Here is a 17,910-nt window from a genome sequence, read left to right on the forward strand (position 1 = left end):
CCAAGTGCCCAAATCACCTCCTAGCCTCACCCGGAGGCTGGGGGGGTGCAGATCCGAATGCGTCCTAAGTCTAATTTTGGCATATCCTTACTTGTCAGTTTACACTGCACACAACAGACTTGGTTTGGTATTAATATCAGTGTTTTTAAACTGAAGTTGTGATAGCCAGACGAGCAGTAAGGCTATAGACATGACAGTGTCGGTCAATCCACCACTTTGGTCCAGATTCAGTTATCACACTGATGATTGGATGGATCACTCTAATTAACTGTAGACATTCACATTGTTTAATTTAGCTTGAATCACTGCAGTGTCTCACAGAGCTGATTAAACCATCCCATCAGTTCCCTGCTCTGTGTATGTGTGTGTCTTTACCTGACCGTGCTGCAGCTTAACCTTCACTGGTATCCATGAAGGGTTAACCTAATGACATAGTTTCCCCTCAGTGCACAACCTGCTCACAGGCCCCCGCACTTACAATGTAAACTGTATTGTGTATTGTATTGCTACACAAGGAGAGGATTGGAACGTCACATTTATAATTCAGTGATTCTGATTAAAATTGAGCAACTTGCACTTTTTCAAACATTGACATCTACACTCAACATTAGATATGAAGTAATATAATCAATATAATCAGCGTCCAGACTTCTAAACACAACAATACTCCAGCTTATTTTAACATAAATATTAGTATATAGTTATTTTCAATGTGGTTATATGCAACTCTGAACCATATTAGATAGTCCACAAACTAGTAATTAGCCTGCTGCACTCCAGTGACAGTTAAGCTGCTTATTGGCCAGCTGGAGATTAACCAGAAAGTCCCCACTTGACAGGGGTCCACACACACACACACACACACACACACACACACAGAGTCATGTGGTGCTTAGTGAAGTAGGAACAGTCTGTCAGCTCATTACCAAGCTCACTCTACTTCACCACAATGACACATTTTAGTTTCATTGTTTCATCAGCTGGTGTTGTACAGTACTGAGCTGCTGTGTGAATGAACTTACAGTGGATTACTCTAAATGCATAAAAATCAAGCTGAGGGAGTACTAGTCAGGGACAAAGTGATAATAAAGACCAGGAGCAAAATGCAACTGACTTTCCATTATTTTTTTGTATTCTTGTTAAAGCAATATCAACACTTCCTGCTGCTGCTTCAAAATAAAAGCCTCTCAGCAAAGAAAACTACAGATTTTGTTGTGAAAAAAAGAAAATTAACTTTAAAGTGATCTGTATCTCAATCTCCAAGGACACATTGTTAACGCACGTTTTAAATGCACTCAGGATACAATATGTTCAGAGCCAGATTATATGGGTCAGACCAACACCCCAAACCTCCCAACTCCAGATGTTGATCCCTGGGTGATCTTCTGCAAGCCTGGCAAGAGCTACAAGTTTACAAGTAGTAGTAGTTGCACAAAGTCTTGACACACAAAGAATGAATGATGCCCACTCACAGCATTACTTCCCATGATCTGAGACACGCCATGTTGGTTGACTAGTCCACCAGTCCTGCCCAGGTTATTTGCATATTATGCTTAATAATAGCAGGCGTAAAAGTGCAGTCTATTTACCATTGATGGTATGTTTAGACTGACACCACATTCATCATATTCGACTGTTTACGTCACATCCATCACAATGAAAAATAAAACAATTGCAATAACTTTGCACAATTGTAAAATCCCGTCTGAGTGTTACAGACCAGTGTGTGTAGTGTTTTGGCATCTGATAAGCCTTTAAACTCATTAATCTGTTGCTCCAACTGGACTTCCTGGATTGTATTTCATTGTCTCGCCGGAACCTCAAACAGCACACTCCTTGCATTGTTTTAACACTGGACTGTTTTCAGTCTGAATACATTATTACTGACTGTAGCCATCATTTGACTTATGTTATGGCAAGGCCTTTTTAAACTTCAGACTTTAATATTCTAGTGGCATACATTAAAGTATATAATAAAACTGAATACACCCCTGTCCAATATCACTAAAATGTTGAGTGATTCAATGTTGTAGTGTCGTACAAGTATTGTATTATATTGAGGGTGGAGTCATTAAAAACAAATGGGTTAGATGGACTACAGGCCTAAAAAGTACAATAGTCATCTCAAGGCACTTTACACATAGAGCAGGTCTAGACCGTACTCCTTAATTTAAATGAAAGAGACCCAACATTCCCACATGAGCAGCACTTGGCGACAGTGGCAAAGAAAAACAACCTTTTAACAGGAAGAAAGCTCAAGTAGAACTGGGCAGTACACAAAGCAAGACTAATTACCTGAACAAGGTTATAAAAGAACCTGTGAACACTACAACCTTCTCAGTGTTGGTCCAAGTTGTCTAATGTAACATGGCTCTACAATCTAAAGAATTCCCTGAACAACTAATAAACCAGATTGTGAGACTTCATAAAGATGGGAGAGGATACAAGTAGGATACCGAACATAAGCCATAACACCAATGCAGCAGTGATTTGGAGGTACAGGAAGGCGATAACGGAAGGTGCAGCCTTCCTTGAAAAATGACGGCAAGCACAATTTGCCATTTGTGCAACCTTGCATTGAAAAACAGCTAGTGAAGAGCTTCTGACTTGGCACCAAGATTATCTGTGGAACTTGGTGTTTCAGTGACTGCTCAGACGTTGCATGAAGTCAACCTCTATGGATGACTTCCAAAAAGAAAACCACTGCTCACAAAATGGTAAAAAGCTGCAAGATTTAGCTTTGCCAAACAAAAAAAGCAGTCTGATCATTGCACATGTTTGGCGTGCACCTTGTCAGGACTACTGCGTATTGCCTGCTGTGACACATGGAGGATGGAGGGTGCTGATTTGGGGCTGCATCAGTGCAAAAGTTGTACAGGAGACATTTATAGAGGACACCATGAATGCAAGTTTGTTTACCTGAATACTTGAATGAAAAGATGACAACCAGAGTCAAGAATGTTGGCAGGAGAGGAATTTTCCAACATGACAGTGCAAGAACTGAAACTATGACCTGGCCAAGTATGTCCCCAGACCTGAATCCAACAGAACACCTTTTATAGTATTTAGAAGAGGAAGAAATGACAACAAAACCCCTCCAGCAAAGAACAACTGAAATGAATCATCTGTGAAGTGACAGAACATCTCTCCACAGATTTGTTTTTGACTCATACTTTATGATCCAGGCCCAGGAGGATCCAACCGGTCATTAGAAATAAAGACAGGCATACCAAATATCGAAACATAAAAGAATGACTTTTGTTGCAGTTTGTTCTTTAAATATGGAAGTTCCAGTATAGTTTAAACAATTACTGGTTCAATTCTTCTTGGTAGTTTTTTAATAACAGACAAAATAGTATTCAGTGGGCAGGAGATATTGACCAGAGGTGTACTTTGTTCCTTCTCAATGACATGCATCTGAACCCGAACAGCTTTGTTAAATCTAACATTAAAACCAAGCTGAACTGACCACTTGTTCCTTCTCAAAGGTTCAAGTTATGGGAAGCTGCAGGTTATAGGTCGGTAATGAAAAAACACTATTAAGTAGGGATGTCCCGATCCGATATTGATATCGGAAATCAGTCCGATATCAGCCAAAAAAGTGAATATCGGATTTTATCGGACTGAATCTAAAAACTCCGATATAAACGCTCCGATATAAGCTGTCCATTTACCGCTCCAGCACTTCTATAATAATAGGTGACTCTGGTTTGATCACACTCCAACACAGTAGGTAGCGGTTATGCCCCTTAATTAACGTTGGTGCCGGCCGCGGAAGAAGAGCGTCTCTGATCCAGCATGCACAGCCCACGTGATCACAACAACGACAACGTGTGTGCCTGCAGCAAGGTGTAGTGATGTCGGCTGTGTGGAAGTATTTTACTGTAAACTCGGACAAAGACGTTGCAGCTAAATGCAACATTTGTCAGGCGCAAGTGTCCCGTGGAGGGACAGAACCGGAAAGGTTCAATACAACCAACCTCATCGCACATTTGAAAAAACACCACAAAAAAGAACATGAGGATTTTCGCGTGAAAATTTCGGGTAGTCAGCACTGACTGATTATTATTTGTTTTATGCTCTTGTTATTAGAGTGATATGTTTATTGTGTTTACACTCTATTCTTCGTTGAAGACTAAGAGTAATTACTACATTGTTTTGGGCACAGTCAGTCAGTGAAACTGGAGCTGTGTGAACTCTTAACTTAGAGCAGTTGGACAGTGGACAATATTGTGTTGTTGTTGTTGTTTTTGTCCCTGCCCACAGTTGTTTCCAACATATGCTGACAGTAAAAAAAATAACTGGAGTGAACTTGAATTGTTTGCACTTTAAAATTTAATTTATTCTATTCAATTGTATAATGATGTTGGTAACCAGTGGTTATTTTGCACTTTAAATATAACATTTTGTTTTTATTGGATTTGTTGAGGTAATACTCTTATGTTGAAGGTTAAAATTTATGTAACCAATTGGTTAATAATAAATGGGTCAGTTTTTCCTATACCTACTGTTGCTGACTATTGTTTTCTGTTATATCACTACAACATCAGTAACAGTAACAGTAACATCACTTTATCAAGCCTTTTCTAACATTCCACACAACAAAATAAGGAATAAATATATGTATGATTCGTGCCTATATCGTATCGTATTGATATCGGTATCGGCCAATACTCAAGGCTACAATATCGGTATCGTATCGGAAGTGAAAAAGTCATATCGGGACATCCCTACTATTAAGTAACCCAGAAGCTTAGTCGCTATCTTTATTTTCTTTTTAAACATGAACTGCTGAACCAACCTTTCATGTAAAGTGCTGTTGCTAATAAACCAGATAACAAGATGTCAGTGTGTGGAGACACTTTGGCCACTTAAATCCTCTTTGGCCATGCAGTAGATGAGACAGTGCCAGCTGGGGCCATGCATTGTTAACTGCTGATAAACCTTCGCCAATAGAGATAGGACATACAGCAAACTTGAGCTTCTAAGCATAGTCACAGTGTGAATGGTATTAAACATAATATTATGATCCACTCCCCACCTAATGAGCAAGGCACTGTGAATTTAATTGCTTCTCCTCCTTTAAATGACTGTATGTGACCTGGGCTGCTCCCAGTGTAGAAGTGTGACATTCTAAATATATGAAGCAGGGCAGTGGAGCTCTATTAACATTCCCTGGATGAAGTTAAAAATAATTTGAAAAAAATCAGGTCACACAGACACCCAGATAGAAAGGCTGAGTTCAACCTTTATTTCACCCAATTCAGGAGCCAGCCCAAGCAGAAGAAACAGAAGACATACGACAAACATCACTTAACAGCAGCTTGAAATATTATTAGTACTTGTCATTATCATTGTGTCAGTAAATTCAAGTTTGGGCACAAAAGGTGGGGTCTGGATGGAGGTTAGGGTTAGACAAAGAAACAGAAACCACATCAGGATTAAGCGTATAAGACAAGCAAACATCCCCCACTATGTGCAGTCCAGACAGTAAGGATGGATCTGGACAGTTGTGCTTATTTTGTTCTTCAGCACATTCATTTTGAAATAAAGTAACAGAAAATTCAGTAAAGTAACCAAGTATCAGCTTTAATTTGACAAGGTTTACAAAGAACTGTGTGGGAGATAATCATCCTTTTAACACAAAGGGCCTAAAGTTTAGGGACAGATATACATGAAGTCAAACAAAATCATCATATTTGTCATTTCTTTATACAATATATTTTTAAGACTAGGGTTGAACTTGAATCAGTTTAAATCCAGTGTGCAATCTTAAAATCACAAGAGCTGTTGCTGTATGAGGCAAAAGAATTACTCAACTGTTCTGCTAGATGAAAATACAAGATGAAATTCTGCTTGATGCAATCTTTACATGACATACCCAGGTTAGAGATAGACTCCTTTAGTAAGAACTAACACACTGTATCATCCTGATGTCTGAGATAGAGACTAAACTGTCCTATCAGTGCTGAGTCTGCCAAGAAAAACAACTAGCTTCAGTTGAGTCTCATTTTCAGACAGCTAGTTAGCTAGTTAGCAGCTGACTAGTTAAGTATTTGTTGATAGAATGACTGAATAATGGTAAACTGCTGTAAATGGTAAAAATGCATATTATTGTTTTAAGCTGTGAATGTGAGCCTCCAGGATTCAGGACTGTGAAGCATCTCATCCTGACAGTCTGTGAAGCTAATGTTAGCTCAAGCAGCTAACGTTTAGTCCTGTAAACAGCAGCATCACACTGACTGAGAAACATTGACTATGAGAAACATTAGTAAGTATGGTCAAATATAATCGTTACAAATAGTGAACAAAACACTTCTCCAAAAACAAAACAAAACAAACAACTTTACAGTATTTAAATACAAACTGAACTCTCAGTCTAACCTCCAGAAAAAGAATCTAAGATTTACAATTAACCCTTACATACTGTTCATATTCTGACTCATAATTAGTCACACCAATTCATATTCATAAATTCCCCATCAGTCATCAATAAATGTGTGATAAATTCTTCAGTTTGATTAATCAAATGGAAAAACACATTCACAATCATTTAATGGTCCAGGTGAACATTTGATACAATATGATGAATACAATAACATGTTTGAATGTTGATATTTTTATTTAAATAAACAGGTGTACAAGTGCATATATAAAAATATGCATCAGCTGCACAAAAATTAAAAAATTATGCATTTTATTTCCATTTTTGTATACTGCAGATCACATTAGGAAAAGCCCAGCTAAAAGAAATGTGTATATGGTGTTTTTACAGCTCTTCAATGTAAAAATTGGTGAAATTTGACCCTGAACACTATGTAAGGGTTACATCACACAGTTGCATTGATTGTTTTTAAATGCAGAGAAAAAAATGTTTATGATTTAAGAAATTATTTTATAATAATTGTGATTGAAGTAACAATATTGGTCAGATGTTGGCAGTTATATACTGTCTAATTCAGTGTTTCTGAGGATAACGTGTAGTTAAGTTAAAATTAGGCTAAAAGTAGCAATGAAAAAATTATTAAGTTAACTGAAATAATCATTTAAAAAAGAGTTGTAAAAAAAAAAAAAAAAACGAACTCAAACTAAACTGAATTGCAGATAAAATCATCTTAGTTTTCCTTTACAGCTTCTACTAATCAAGGCTTTCCTCCTAATCCCTGAAACACTCAAACTAAGACTAATACTAAATTAAAAGTACTGCATCACTTAAACTTAAACACTAACTAAACTGAAATAAAAAAGCAAACTGAAAAATGAAATAACTAATGGAAATGTCAAAACTCTAATAACCCTGGTGTGTAATAGGTTTGGTTTGGTTTGGACAGTGTTTCTGTTTTGTCTCAGTCTCAAGCTGTACCAGCCTCCATGAATCTTTACAGTCAAGCTCTCTGGATTCTTCTGTTCTGTTTATGAAACCCTCCCATATCACCACAATGTGCCTCCCCCGCCCTCGTCCCTCTCCCTCTCTCTCTGTTGCCAGCATGTATAGTAGGTACTGTCTAGTCTGCAATGGTCCAAAATGGAAAAAACAAAATCAGCTTTGACACTTTAACTATCAAAGCTAAGATAAGCAGAAAGCTGTGAAGTGAAAGTCATTGTCACATTTAAATATCTCTGGTGTTGCCTTTAAAAAATCCAAATGTTTTAACTTTAAATAGTTTTTCTATGAGTTACTGTGCCCATATGTCAAACCTATAAAACAAACAATAGCACATGCGTCTGTTGTAAAGAGGAGGATGGACATGTAGTTGTTTCCTGGATTGTAAATAGCGGTGTGTTAGGAGGAGGACCTTGAACACACCAGCAGAGGGAGGTCTAAAAAAACAAGTCACCACATGATGATACTGTGAAGCAGAAACATAACTGTACTGTGATGTACTGGTCATCTGTAGGGATCGCTCAGTAAGCTGATTTTAACAGATAACGGATAGCTGCCTGGAAGGTAGGAAATACATCTTTAAACGTATAGTATGCTAATGCTTAGCTGTAATGTAAAATATATCAAATCTAATATGATATTTTACCTGTTTACCGTTTGCTTTCCTTAATTCTTCTGGGTTAGGGTTAGGGGTAGAAAAACATCTCAGTATAGTAGAGCTTCAAAGGAGACGTATTTCGGGGTTTCTACTGGAATATCTTTGCATGATTTCCAGTTTAAATATCCTTGTTTGTCTTCTACTGGCTCTTTATGCAGCCCCTCAGTTCAGCCTCTGTCTGAAACAGGCCGTTTTAGCTCCTGTCTCTTTAAGGCCCATCTTCAGATGAGCCTGCTCTGTTCTGATTAGCCAGCTTCTGGATGCTGAATAGAGAGGCTACATAATGAAATGATTGTAGCAGGATTTCACTACTTTTTCTCGTTCTTAACTTCAAATGGAAACTTCTCATATTTAAGTCTGTGGATGTTTGTGGGCATGTGCAGGTGATCTGACATCATCATGAGGAAGAAGTAGAGGTAACGTTGAAATGATGAGTTCAGAGAAGGCTGAAACCTGCGCCGTTTCTATACATTCACCTCAAGTTTTTGGTCGTTGACTATGTTTAACATTATTACAGTATGGAAATAACAGAAAATCACAGAGTATGCTACGTCCCCTTTAGGATCGACAACAAATGAAAGAAGAAGAAAGTGAATGGTGGAGGAGGATGTAGAGAAAGTTAAAGAGTATACCTGGTCAGTCAGGGTCTCAGAGGTATGGAGGGAATGAAAGGAATGTAGCTTCATATCAGCGGTATGTGTGAGAGCTGAGCAGTATGTACAGATGACTAACCAGAAAAATGAATTATGTTGACTGAGTGAGTGGAGGAGAGTTTACTTTAAAGCAGTGTGTGTGTGTGTGTGTGTGTGTGTGTGTGTGTGTGTGTGTGTGTGTGTGTGTGTGTGTGTGTGTGTGTGTGTGTGTGTGTGTGTGTGTGTGTGTGTGTGTGTGTGTGTGTGTGTGTGTGTGTGTTCGCGCGCGCGGAGTAATGTTTCTGTCCACCTGCTGAATGTAAGACCAGTATTCACTCTCTTTTAGTTCTGTTTTAGCTCTCTAGCAACTCATGAGGGAAGTATCTACTCTTTAGCTGCTTTATACCTTTCATACTAGAAATGCAGCTCAAAGTGCTTTAAAAGAACTTACACACATCAAGTGTTTCACATTAAAAGGCCCTAAAAGGAGCATAAAACAATGTTTGAAAAAGAAGAAAACTAAAAATGAAAAACATTAATGTAATAAAATATGGAAAATAAAAATAGTAATAACAGTATATATAGTTAAAATAGTATGTAGTAAAAGTTATTGACGTATCATACAATAACTTATCCACATCATCATGTCTATATATGGACTTATCATATGATACATGACCTTGATCATTAGAGAGAGACTATTCATGTCACATTGGCTAAACAAGTAGTGTCCTCCATTCCTCATTGTGTACGTCCTGAGTGGAGACTAGGGATGCTTGATACCGACTGATATTCCCCAACTCTTAATTTCTGATACCAATATCACTCGATACCGATATGTACAGGTTTTTTATACCAAAACTGTAACAACATAACATATCTCCTATTGTGGAATTAACACATTATACCTAATTTTATTGTGATGCCCCACTGGATGCAAACATAAATGCAACATGGTTTTCCAAATGTAAACACTGTCTGTGCAAAATAAGAGAACAACTTCAACTTAAGTTATGGAAAACGTAAACGTCCCATGCTGCGTTCATGCAGGCTCGGAAATGCTGAAGCCAACAGAACAAACATCAGTTATAAAAACCTGATACCGATACTTCCCTATATTACATTTTTAGAGAATTTTTTTTTTTAGGTAGAAAATAATCCTCAAATGACAATAATATTGTTTATTGTGATTATTTCTGAGACAATATATCGTCCAATAAAAGTAGTTATCATGACAGAACTAGCTAAAATATAGAATAAATAGAATTTATAAAATAAAGTAAAATACAACATTTTAAAATAAATAAATTAGAAGTATTATAAAAATATTGATTATAGCTACTTTAATGTCAAGTGTTTCCTTTATGTTGGTTTGGAATATGAGACATTAGTGCATTATTTAAGTATCTGTTCAGATGTTTGAATTCAGTAGGTACAGTATAGAAAGGTGAGATTGTAAAAAATACCTAAAAATTGACAGTGGTGTTCAACCTTTATCAAACAAACATCACTTGATGAGAATATAAATCTTCATGTGTATCACAGTGGTAGCAGCAGCATTATGTTCTGATGGTAACAATGAATGAATGCTTGGTGATTAACTTGGCACCTCACACAGATGGACAGGCTGGTAAGCTCAGTAATGCAGCATGAGGTCACCACTGTTGTTCCCAGGAAGTAGCACATTTTCAAGGAAGCTCAAGACCACATTTCATAGACTCTAAAAGCAGTCACATTGATACCGAAGCTACACTTGAAGTAGACGTTCAAATCATGTCATTGCAGTTTTCCCTCATTCTTCTAGAAAACTGCTTCTGCCAAGTTTTGATGGGGAATACATTCTGTTTTGGATTTAATCTAGACTCTTACTCAGCCACTCCTGGACATTGTTTTTCCTTCCTGTGTAGCTTCGACTTTATTTTTAGGATGGTCTTACTCTGTCAAAGGCACACCACTTAAGTCTTTAGTATGATGCCTGTAATGCTCAACTTGATCTTAACACTTGGACACAGATGTTACATGACTTTTTTTTTTTTTAGCAGCTTTAAAGTTGTGAATGATGTATGGCAGCCCCTATGTCTCAATCTCTTTCAGTGTTCTCTCTGTTGTTGTGTGTCAAATAAAACCTAATTACATCCTCTTGTCGTGTGTGTGGGTGTGTGTTGGTATGATAGGGAGTGTGTGTGTATGTGTGTGTGTCTCGTTGTGAGATGAAGAGATAACCCTTGAACATGTTTGTGTGTTAAATAGCAGCTGCTGTCCTGCTCTTGAGAGATACTGAGCTGTCCACAGTGGACTGGAGGTCTTTTTGTCCACAGTAATGGAGTAATGTTGGGTTCCTGGAATTAGACCAAGATCCAAGCTAGAAAATACTGCAAGTAGGAAAACATATTACAAAATGATGTTGACTTTAGCTGTGACATGTACTGTGTGTAGGTTGGGTATAGTTTTGTGGGAATCCTTTAATAACCTTGTAAGGCCCATTTATGCTCAATGTTAAATACAGATCCGGATACAGACGCAGCCTTCTGTCCGTGCTCTGCGGTCATTTCGTCTGTATTTCTGCACGTTTCCATAAAGCTTACGGATACGGAGCAAACAGAGCAGTACCACCGGAAACCATGGGGGGGCAGTGTTGCTGTCACTACCCGATACGTAGCTCTTGTGAGACACGAAGAAGAAATAACAATGGCGGAACTTTTTGAGGAAAGGTTGTGTGAGTTGGTTAGAAACTTTAAACATATTGTTTTTGTCTTTTATGCAAGAGGAACATTATCAATATCTCCTCCACAGTCACCATGTTTGTTTTTGAGTTTGTTGTTGTCATAAACTTTTGACTCTGCGCTGCCCCCTGGTGGATATATCGGTTAACATCCATGCCAATGTAAAGGACGCATGGAAGTATGTGAGCAGTGACGGTAACATCGTTTGAAAAGGACAGATACATTTACGTACGTACGTTGAGCATAAATGGGCCTTTAAGGCTTGTGAATTAGGTTCTGTCTTGTGTTTCTACTCTATTTTACAAACTGGGACATTCTGCTTTTACACGTCACCGTAAAGGAAGAGAGCGTAATAGGTAGGCGGGTGAAAGAAGAGATTGTGAGACAGACAACAGTGTAGTTTATAGATATTCTTCATGAACATGAGGTACAAGTTTCTACAGAGACAGAGAATCCGGAGCAATGGTGGCATCAGGTCAATGGCCCCAAACACGTCCGGCACCTGGAACCACTTTATAGTTTTTGGCTAGACCACAACAGTTGGGCCAGCCTTATGAACACAAATGTCTGTCGGTGACTGAGTGATGAAGTTACACCATTGGTCAGCCAAAGGTGGTCAAAGCTAAATATACCAGAATACATTTCACACCAAGCAACAGATGTTGATGTTCAAGACTGTTAATATATGACTTAATGAAGTTTTTATATTTTTTCCGACTAGAAAGTAACCATTTAGATCCCATGTACTGTATTCTTTAGTTTAGTTCATGTCCCACGTGCTAACATGGAGGCAGCAGGTTTTATGACCTGTACTTCAGCCAGCCACCAGGGGGCGATCAGGATGCTTTGACTTCAATTTTGGGAGCTGTCATACTGTCCATATTTATAAACAGTCAATAGTATAACCCAACCCCTGCTGTTCATTTCCTGTTTCTAAAGTGTACTACAATCGTCCTCTAACCTTAAACCTGTGGCTTTTATTGTAGCCACGACGACAAAGGTGACCGAACTTTAAAAATGTATTAACTTTAACCCCACACCAAATGTTTGTCTAACCTTAACAAAGTGATCAGTAACAGTTTGGAAAGCACATACAAATAATGTCCTGCTGATTACTAACAGCAGGGACAATGTGTTGTTCTGGAGTCACAAATGTCAAACCATGTTGTTATTAATCACTTGTTATATTTACTATATAACTGCTATTATACTAGTATCTTTTGTTGGCGGTTTATGGCTTTTATTAAATAGCACCAGTAGAGAGATGGCAGGGAATGAAGGAGAGAGAGGTGTGACCAAGATTCCTAGCCGGACTCCAATCAGGGATGTTGTGTTTCATGGGCGCTTTGTTTCATCATTTCATTTTCTCTGCACTGTCCTCATTTCTGCCAGATGCTGGTCCACTTTCTTTCTTTTTTTTAACTGCTCCTCCTGAATGTCGTCCTCTCAACAAACACTGCTGGCCTACATATCATGGTTCATCCAACAAGCTCACTCTATTCTTCTTCAGATAGTTACAGTAATAAAATGGTAGCTGTTGTTGTTGTGTTGTTGTGACGTGACATTTGCCATTATTGGCCTGGTAATAAAAAAAATCCTGGAGCCGATAATGTTATAATATACTGATATCACTTTATTTAAGTTTGATTTAATGAATAGGAAGTGTCACACTTGGCAAAAAATGTATGTTATTGGATCAGGAATTTTATTACGTTACTGGGAAGTTATGTTATGATCTTATTACATAATGATTGTGTTTTTGGTTATTATTATGTTATCGGCTGCTACAAACTCTGACTACCAAAATACCTACAAGGTAAAGCATAGGTTAGAAACAACTACTACTTAAACATCCTCTGTGGGATTAAAAAAAAGGCAGAATACCTTTCAGACCTGCCACTTCATTCACACTGGCCACCTGCAATGGATCCTCCCTCATCCTCCTTAATCCTACACAACATCTTAGGCAGGCACTCATGATACAGAGCCCACTGTAGCCCATTGTCCTGGCTGTGGTCATTCCAGCCAGCCTCCCAGATCCTGGATATCTGCTTGATCCTGTCTTTGTCAGTGGCACAGACCAACCCACCTCAACCTAGAATACAGTCAGTCCAAACATCATTGTCAACACATCTCGCCATCAAGCTGCATTTAGTGTCACCTCCTGAGCAGCATCGCACATGTACAACCCTTGACAATAGATACATTTAGTCAACTTAGTCCTGCAGTGGAAAAATGCTAAATGTAATAAGGAATGTGCGCTTTTACAAATTTGGCCAACTAAGATAACGTTGCCTTGGACATAAATCAATGCTGGAGGACCCTGTTTTTAATCCTCTGCTCAACGCTTACATACTGTTCAGCGCCAAATTTGTTTACATTTGGGAGCTGTAAAAACACCATATTTTAGCTGGACTTTTCCTAATCATTCATCATAATTTTTTTTGAAGTTTTGTGCAGATGATATGCATTTTTATATATGCAAATGTACAAGTATGTACAAATGTACTGGGTTTAAAAATCAGTATTCCAACATGTATTCGTCATATTCTAAAAAATGTTCTCCTCAATCATAAAATAGTGATTGTGAATTTCTTTTTTCCACAAAATAAATCAAACAGGATATGGTCACTGTGCTTTAAATAAGACTCCTACTGTTCAGGCTTTTTCCAAGTCCTCCAAAGTCCATTCTCCTAAATAATGTGACTCATTCAATCTTTTAAAACAATGAAGAGCTGAGCTTTGTGTGCACGTTTATTCATAAATTAGAACAACCTTTTTCCCATCGCGGGCACTCACATGACCTTTTTTTAAAAATGAAGTGGTACCTTTTTATAGTTAGTAATTAATGGAATTTATAGATATTGATAGCACAGTGGGAGGATGTTGGGTAAAGAATTAGGGGTGTGTGTGTGTGTGTGTGTGTGTGGTCGGTCTGAAACAATATGTTCAACTGGAAGAAGGAGGGGCAGGAAAAACGGGTGATGTCAGCAGGGAAGAGGTGGGAGGCCCGCCTTGCTTTTTCCTTTTTCCTCCCTCCCTCCCTCCCTCCCTCTTCCCACTCCTCCTCGTCTTCTTCTTCTTATCAGTGTGGCAAAAGAGAGAGAGGGAGAGAGAGAGAGAAAGGGGATCAGTAGGCGAGTAGACGAGGGATTAACAACTGTGACAGCGGAGATGGGGGAAGAGAAAAAGGGAAATAGGCTGGGATAGAGAAGCGACGCAAACTAAGAGGAAACAGATACAGTTACTCCCACCTGACAGAATAAATTAAGAAAAAAAGAAAAAAAAAATAGTTTCCAAAAAGCGAAGAAACTCAGCAAGTGTGTACCACTCCAGTCGGAGCGAGGATCTGGGCGCTACTTTCTGGAATTGGGTGGATCCGTTGTTGGGAAGACTGGTCATCAACCACCACAGCTACCATGTACAGTGGATATGGAGGTATGAGCCTGTGTGCTGCAGCATCTCTAATCATTAACTCTGTGTTTGACAGGGTGGTTAACAGGTTTCTGACTTGTTGTGAGTTAATGTCCAGAGATAGTGAGAGAGAGAGAAAGAAAGAGAGAGAGAGAGAGAAAGAAAGAGGGAGAGAGAGAGAGAGAGAGAGAGAGAGAGAGAGAGAGAGAGAGCAGCATGTGAGTTATAATGGTTTGATTTAAACACAGCAACATCCAGTGTAGTCTCAACGTGTTTTTTCACACTTTTCATCACTTCATTGAATTGGTGTGCAGTGTCAAAAGAAGCTTCCCCCAATATAATGAATAGATTCCTCAGCTCAGTCTAGTCTTAAAGGACAATGCCACTCTGCCACACCAGCTCTTGTGTAATGATAGTTGGGTTCTGTGTGTTTTCTCTCTTCTCTCTTATTAAACAACACAGTTATTATCTGCTAGATCAGATCTATACATCTACTCAAGTCCTCTGTCTTAAATATTGTAGATTCATCATCATAACTTAAAGTCTAATTTTTAGACATGAACTAAACTATGGTGATATTTTAGTTTCAGTTATTTCCGTGTGTGTGTGTGTGTGTGTGTGTGTGTGTGTGTGTGTGTGTGTGTGTGTGTGTGTGTGTGTGTGTGTGTGTGTAGCATGATAATGTTAATCCTGATGGAATTAATGCTGCGTAATGAATATTTAGCCAAAGTTCCCATGACAACAAGTACACAGTAGGGAGTGTCCAAAATAGCAACAACAACAACAAAGTCAGCATTCTTATTAATAAAGTATGTTCAAATATACTTAAAAAAAGCAGATTAGTCATAAAGGGTCTCTAAAGGTCAGGATGGAGTTACAGCAGCTATAGATAGATACATTAAAATTAAAAAGCATAAAAACTCAATAAATATGTAACAAAATTGCAGTGTAATTGTGTGAGACAGTTAAGATGAGGACAAATATTGCACCACTAAGTTGGTGTGTAAAGTTCTCAACAAGTAAATAAATATTCTAAATATTCACTAGCTCACTGAAACTAGTGATGTACTGAATCAGACTGCACCATTACAATGTGCCTTTAGTACCTTTTTGATGTGTGAATGTATGAAGGATTTGGTAGGAAACATCTGTCTATGTAAACAGGAAGTCACTACAGCATCAGCTGAGCTGTAACACTAACAAATACATGAAGCCAAGTCATATATTTAACTGAAGTCCTGTGTCAGTGTAGGTATGACTCTGTTTTGTTTATATATGTATACATGGAGATACATGGACATATGTGTGTTGGAAGTATTTACTGTATGTAATGAAGAATAAGGTCATCTAATAACTTTGTTTGGTTATTAGTCTTTACACTTGATAGTTAGTTATATGTAACTAAATCTTCACAGTTGAATGATGCATATGTAGTGAAAGTTTGTAATGATGATGGTTAATGAGTGGATCCTGCATTAAACAGCATGTTGATCAAGTGGAAGGTCAGATGTATCATATCCCATATGAACTGAACGGCTCCTATATGAGCTGGTTTATTAGTCAACAAGTATTAGTAACAACGTATCTCTACAAAGCAGCTTGTGCAGTGTGACTAGTTATAAATGTGTTTATCCCTAAACAGACAGGAATGTATAAACCACAGTTTGTAGGTTTTAAGTGGAGTTGGATACTGTGGCTGTTTCTTGGTGGACAACAGCTGGATGCAGTGAGTGTTTACAGCTTCCTGGAAGTCATCACAGTGTGTTTGTACAAGCACAGTGATACCATAATTGTTAGAAACCAAAAGCAAAACCTAACTGACAGTATCAGGCAGAGATGCTGCACACATTTCCTTTATACCACCAGTTGTTGTTTGGACATTTCTTCGTGTGCACCAATGAAAGCAAACAAGATCTATCGTATTAATTAGTAAGCTTGAGCAGAGTTGGCTGGTGTTTATTTGAACTTTGGCCAGAGACAGAATGCTTCCAGTCTTTAGGCTAATCCAGACTCCCCAGGTCCAGACTTAAGATTTTGGAGTATTTTCCTTCCGTCCAGGCAGCCACATGTTAGAGCACTATGAAAAAGAACTGTTTAATTTGCTAAAAACAAGTAGTCAGTCAAAGTAAACACAACAGCTGCTTTTGTTTAAGTTATATTATTGTTCCATCATAGCAACATAACAATAAAACCAGACTGATATTAAGGCAAAAACCATCATGTGTTAAACCCTCGGCCCTTCCTGGAAGTGAGCTAGAATACAGTAAATCTGAAGGGTTATTCCAGTGACTCAGTATAGCCATACACTGGACTAGCCTTCTTCCTGACCCCCTGATCCCTCCAGGATGTTACTCCCTTCTGGGTTTCCGTCTTCCAAAGACAGTAAGGCGAGGGGAGCGATGGAAGGGCTTTGAGTTATGAAACTGAAATGAATGTATAACCGAGCAGTGAATGAAATAGTGGCATTGTGAGGGGAGGAAACCATTAACATGAGATGAAACATAAACGATCCCAAGAGGAATACAAAGCACTGGCCTATTGTTCACCTTGTTTCATATTGCAGTTGTTGGCAGTGAGATTTCACCAAGAATAGCTTTTTTTATCCCAGAGGGCACTTCATCATGTCACTAGTTCATCCTAACCCTTTGCCAACATCAGCTTTAAACTTGAATCACTTCAATGCAATAGTCAAAACCTTGTTGCTTCTTGCACATCAAAGACATAGTTACAGGAAATGGAGAAAAAAAACATTAATTTGCTCATTCATCGAGATTTGTGATGATTCTTCCCAAATGTAGCAGTCATATATATATATGTTTATGTATACATGTAAGCTAAACATGACAAATCAAGTAGGCACAGTTTAGATTTCGGCCACTTTTCCGCCTTATGGTCCAAAAATGGTGTCACCCATATCCCCTCGCCTCCCTGCCTGTCTGGCATAATGATTGGCCTGAAGTCACATGGCCCAACCCATTTTGGTAGATACCCCATTGGCTGATACATGGCTGGATGCACATAATTGTTTTGTTTTTTTTGGTTGTTCCATGGTGACCCTAATGAAGACCACAAACCTAAACACATTAGTCTATTAATTAA

The 17,910-nt window shown here is 38.3% G+C and overlaps 1 protein-coding gene across 2 annotated transcripts in view; it reads left to right on the forward strand.

The window, feature by feature from the left end:
• ripor1 (RHO family interacting cell polarization regulator 1) overlaps positions 1-17,910 on the forward strand; it is a 67,694-nt gene that overhangs the window by 10,020 nt on the left and 39,764 nt on the right. Inside the window, exon 1 of one of the 2 annotated variants that reach the window (XM_053320020.1) lies at positions 14,476-14,835. The exons of the other annotated variant lie outside the window; for it this stretch is intronic. Coding sequence (XP_053175995.1) covers positions 14,817-14,835 — 19 coding nt within the window. The 5' untranslated portion in view covers positions 14,476-14,816. Of the gene's footprint in view, positions 1-14,475; positions 14,836-17,910 lie in introns of those variants that run through there. 2 annotated transcript variants of the gene reach the window in all.

Source organism: Scomber japonicus, chromosome 5 (genome assembly GCF_027409825.1).
Source record: "Scomber japonicus isolate fScoJap1 chromosome 5, fScoJap1.pri, whole genome shotgun sequence".
Classification (NCBI taxonomy): Eukaryota; Metazoa; Chordata; class Actinopteri; order Scombriformes; family Scombridae; genus Scomber; species Scomber japonicus.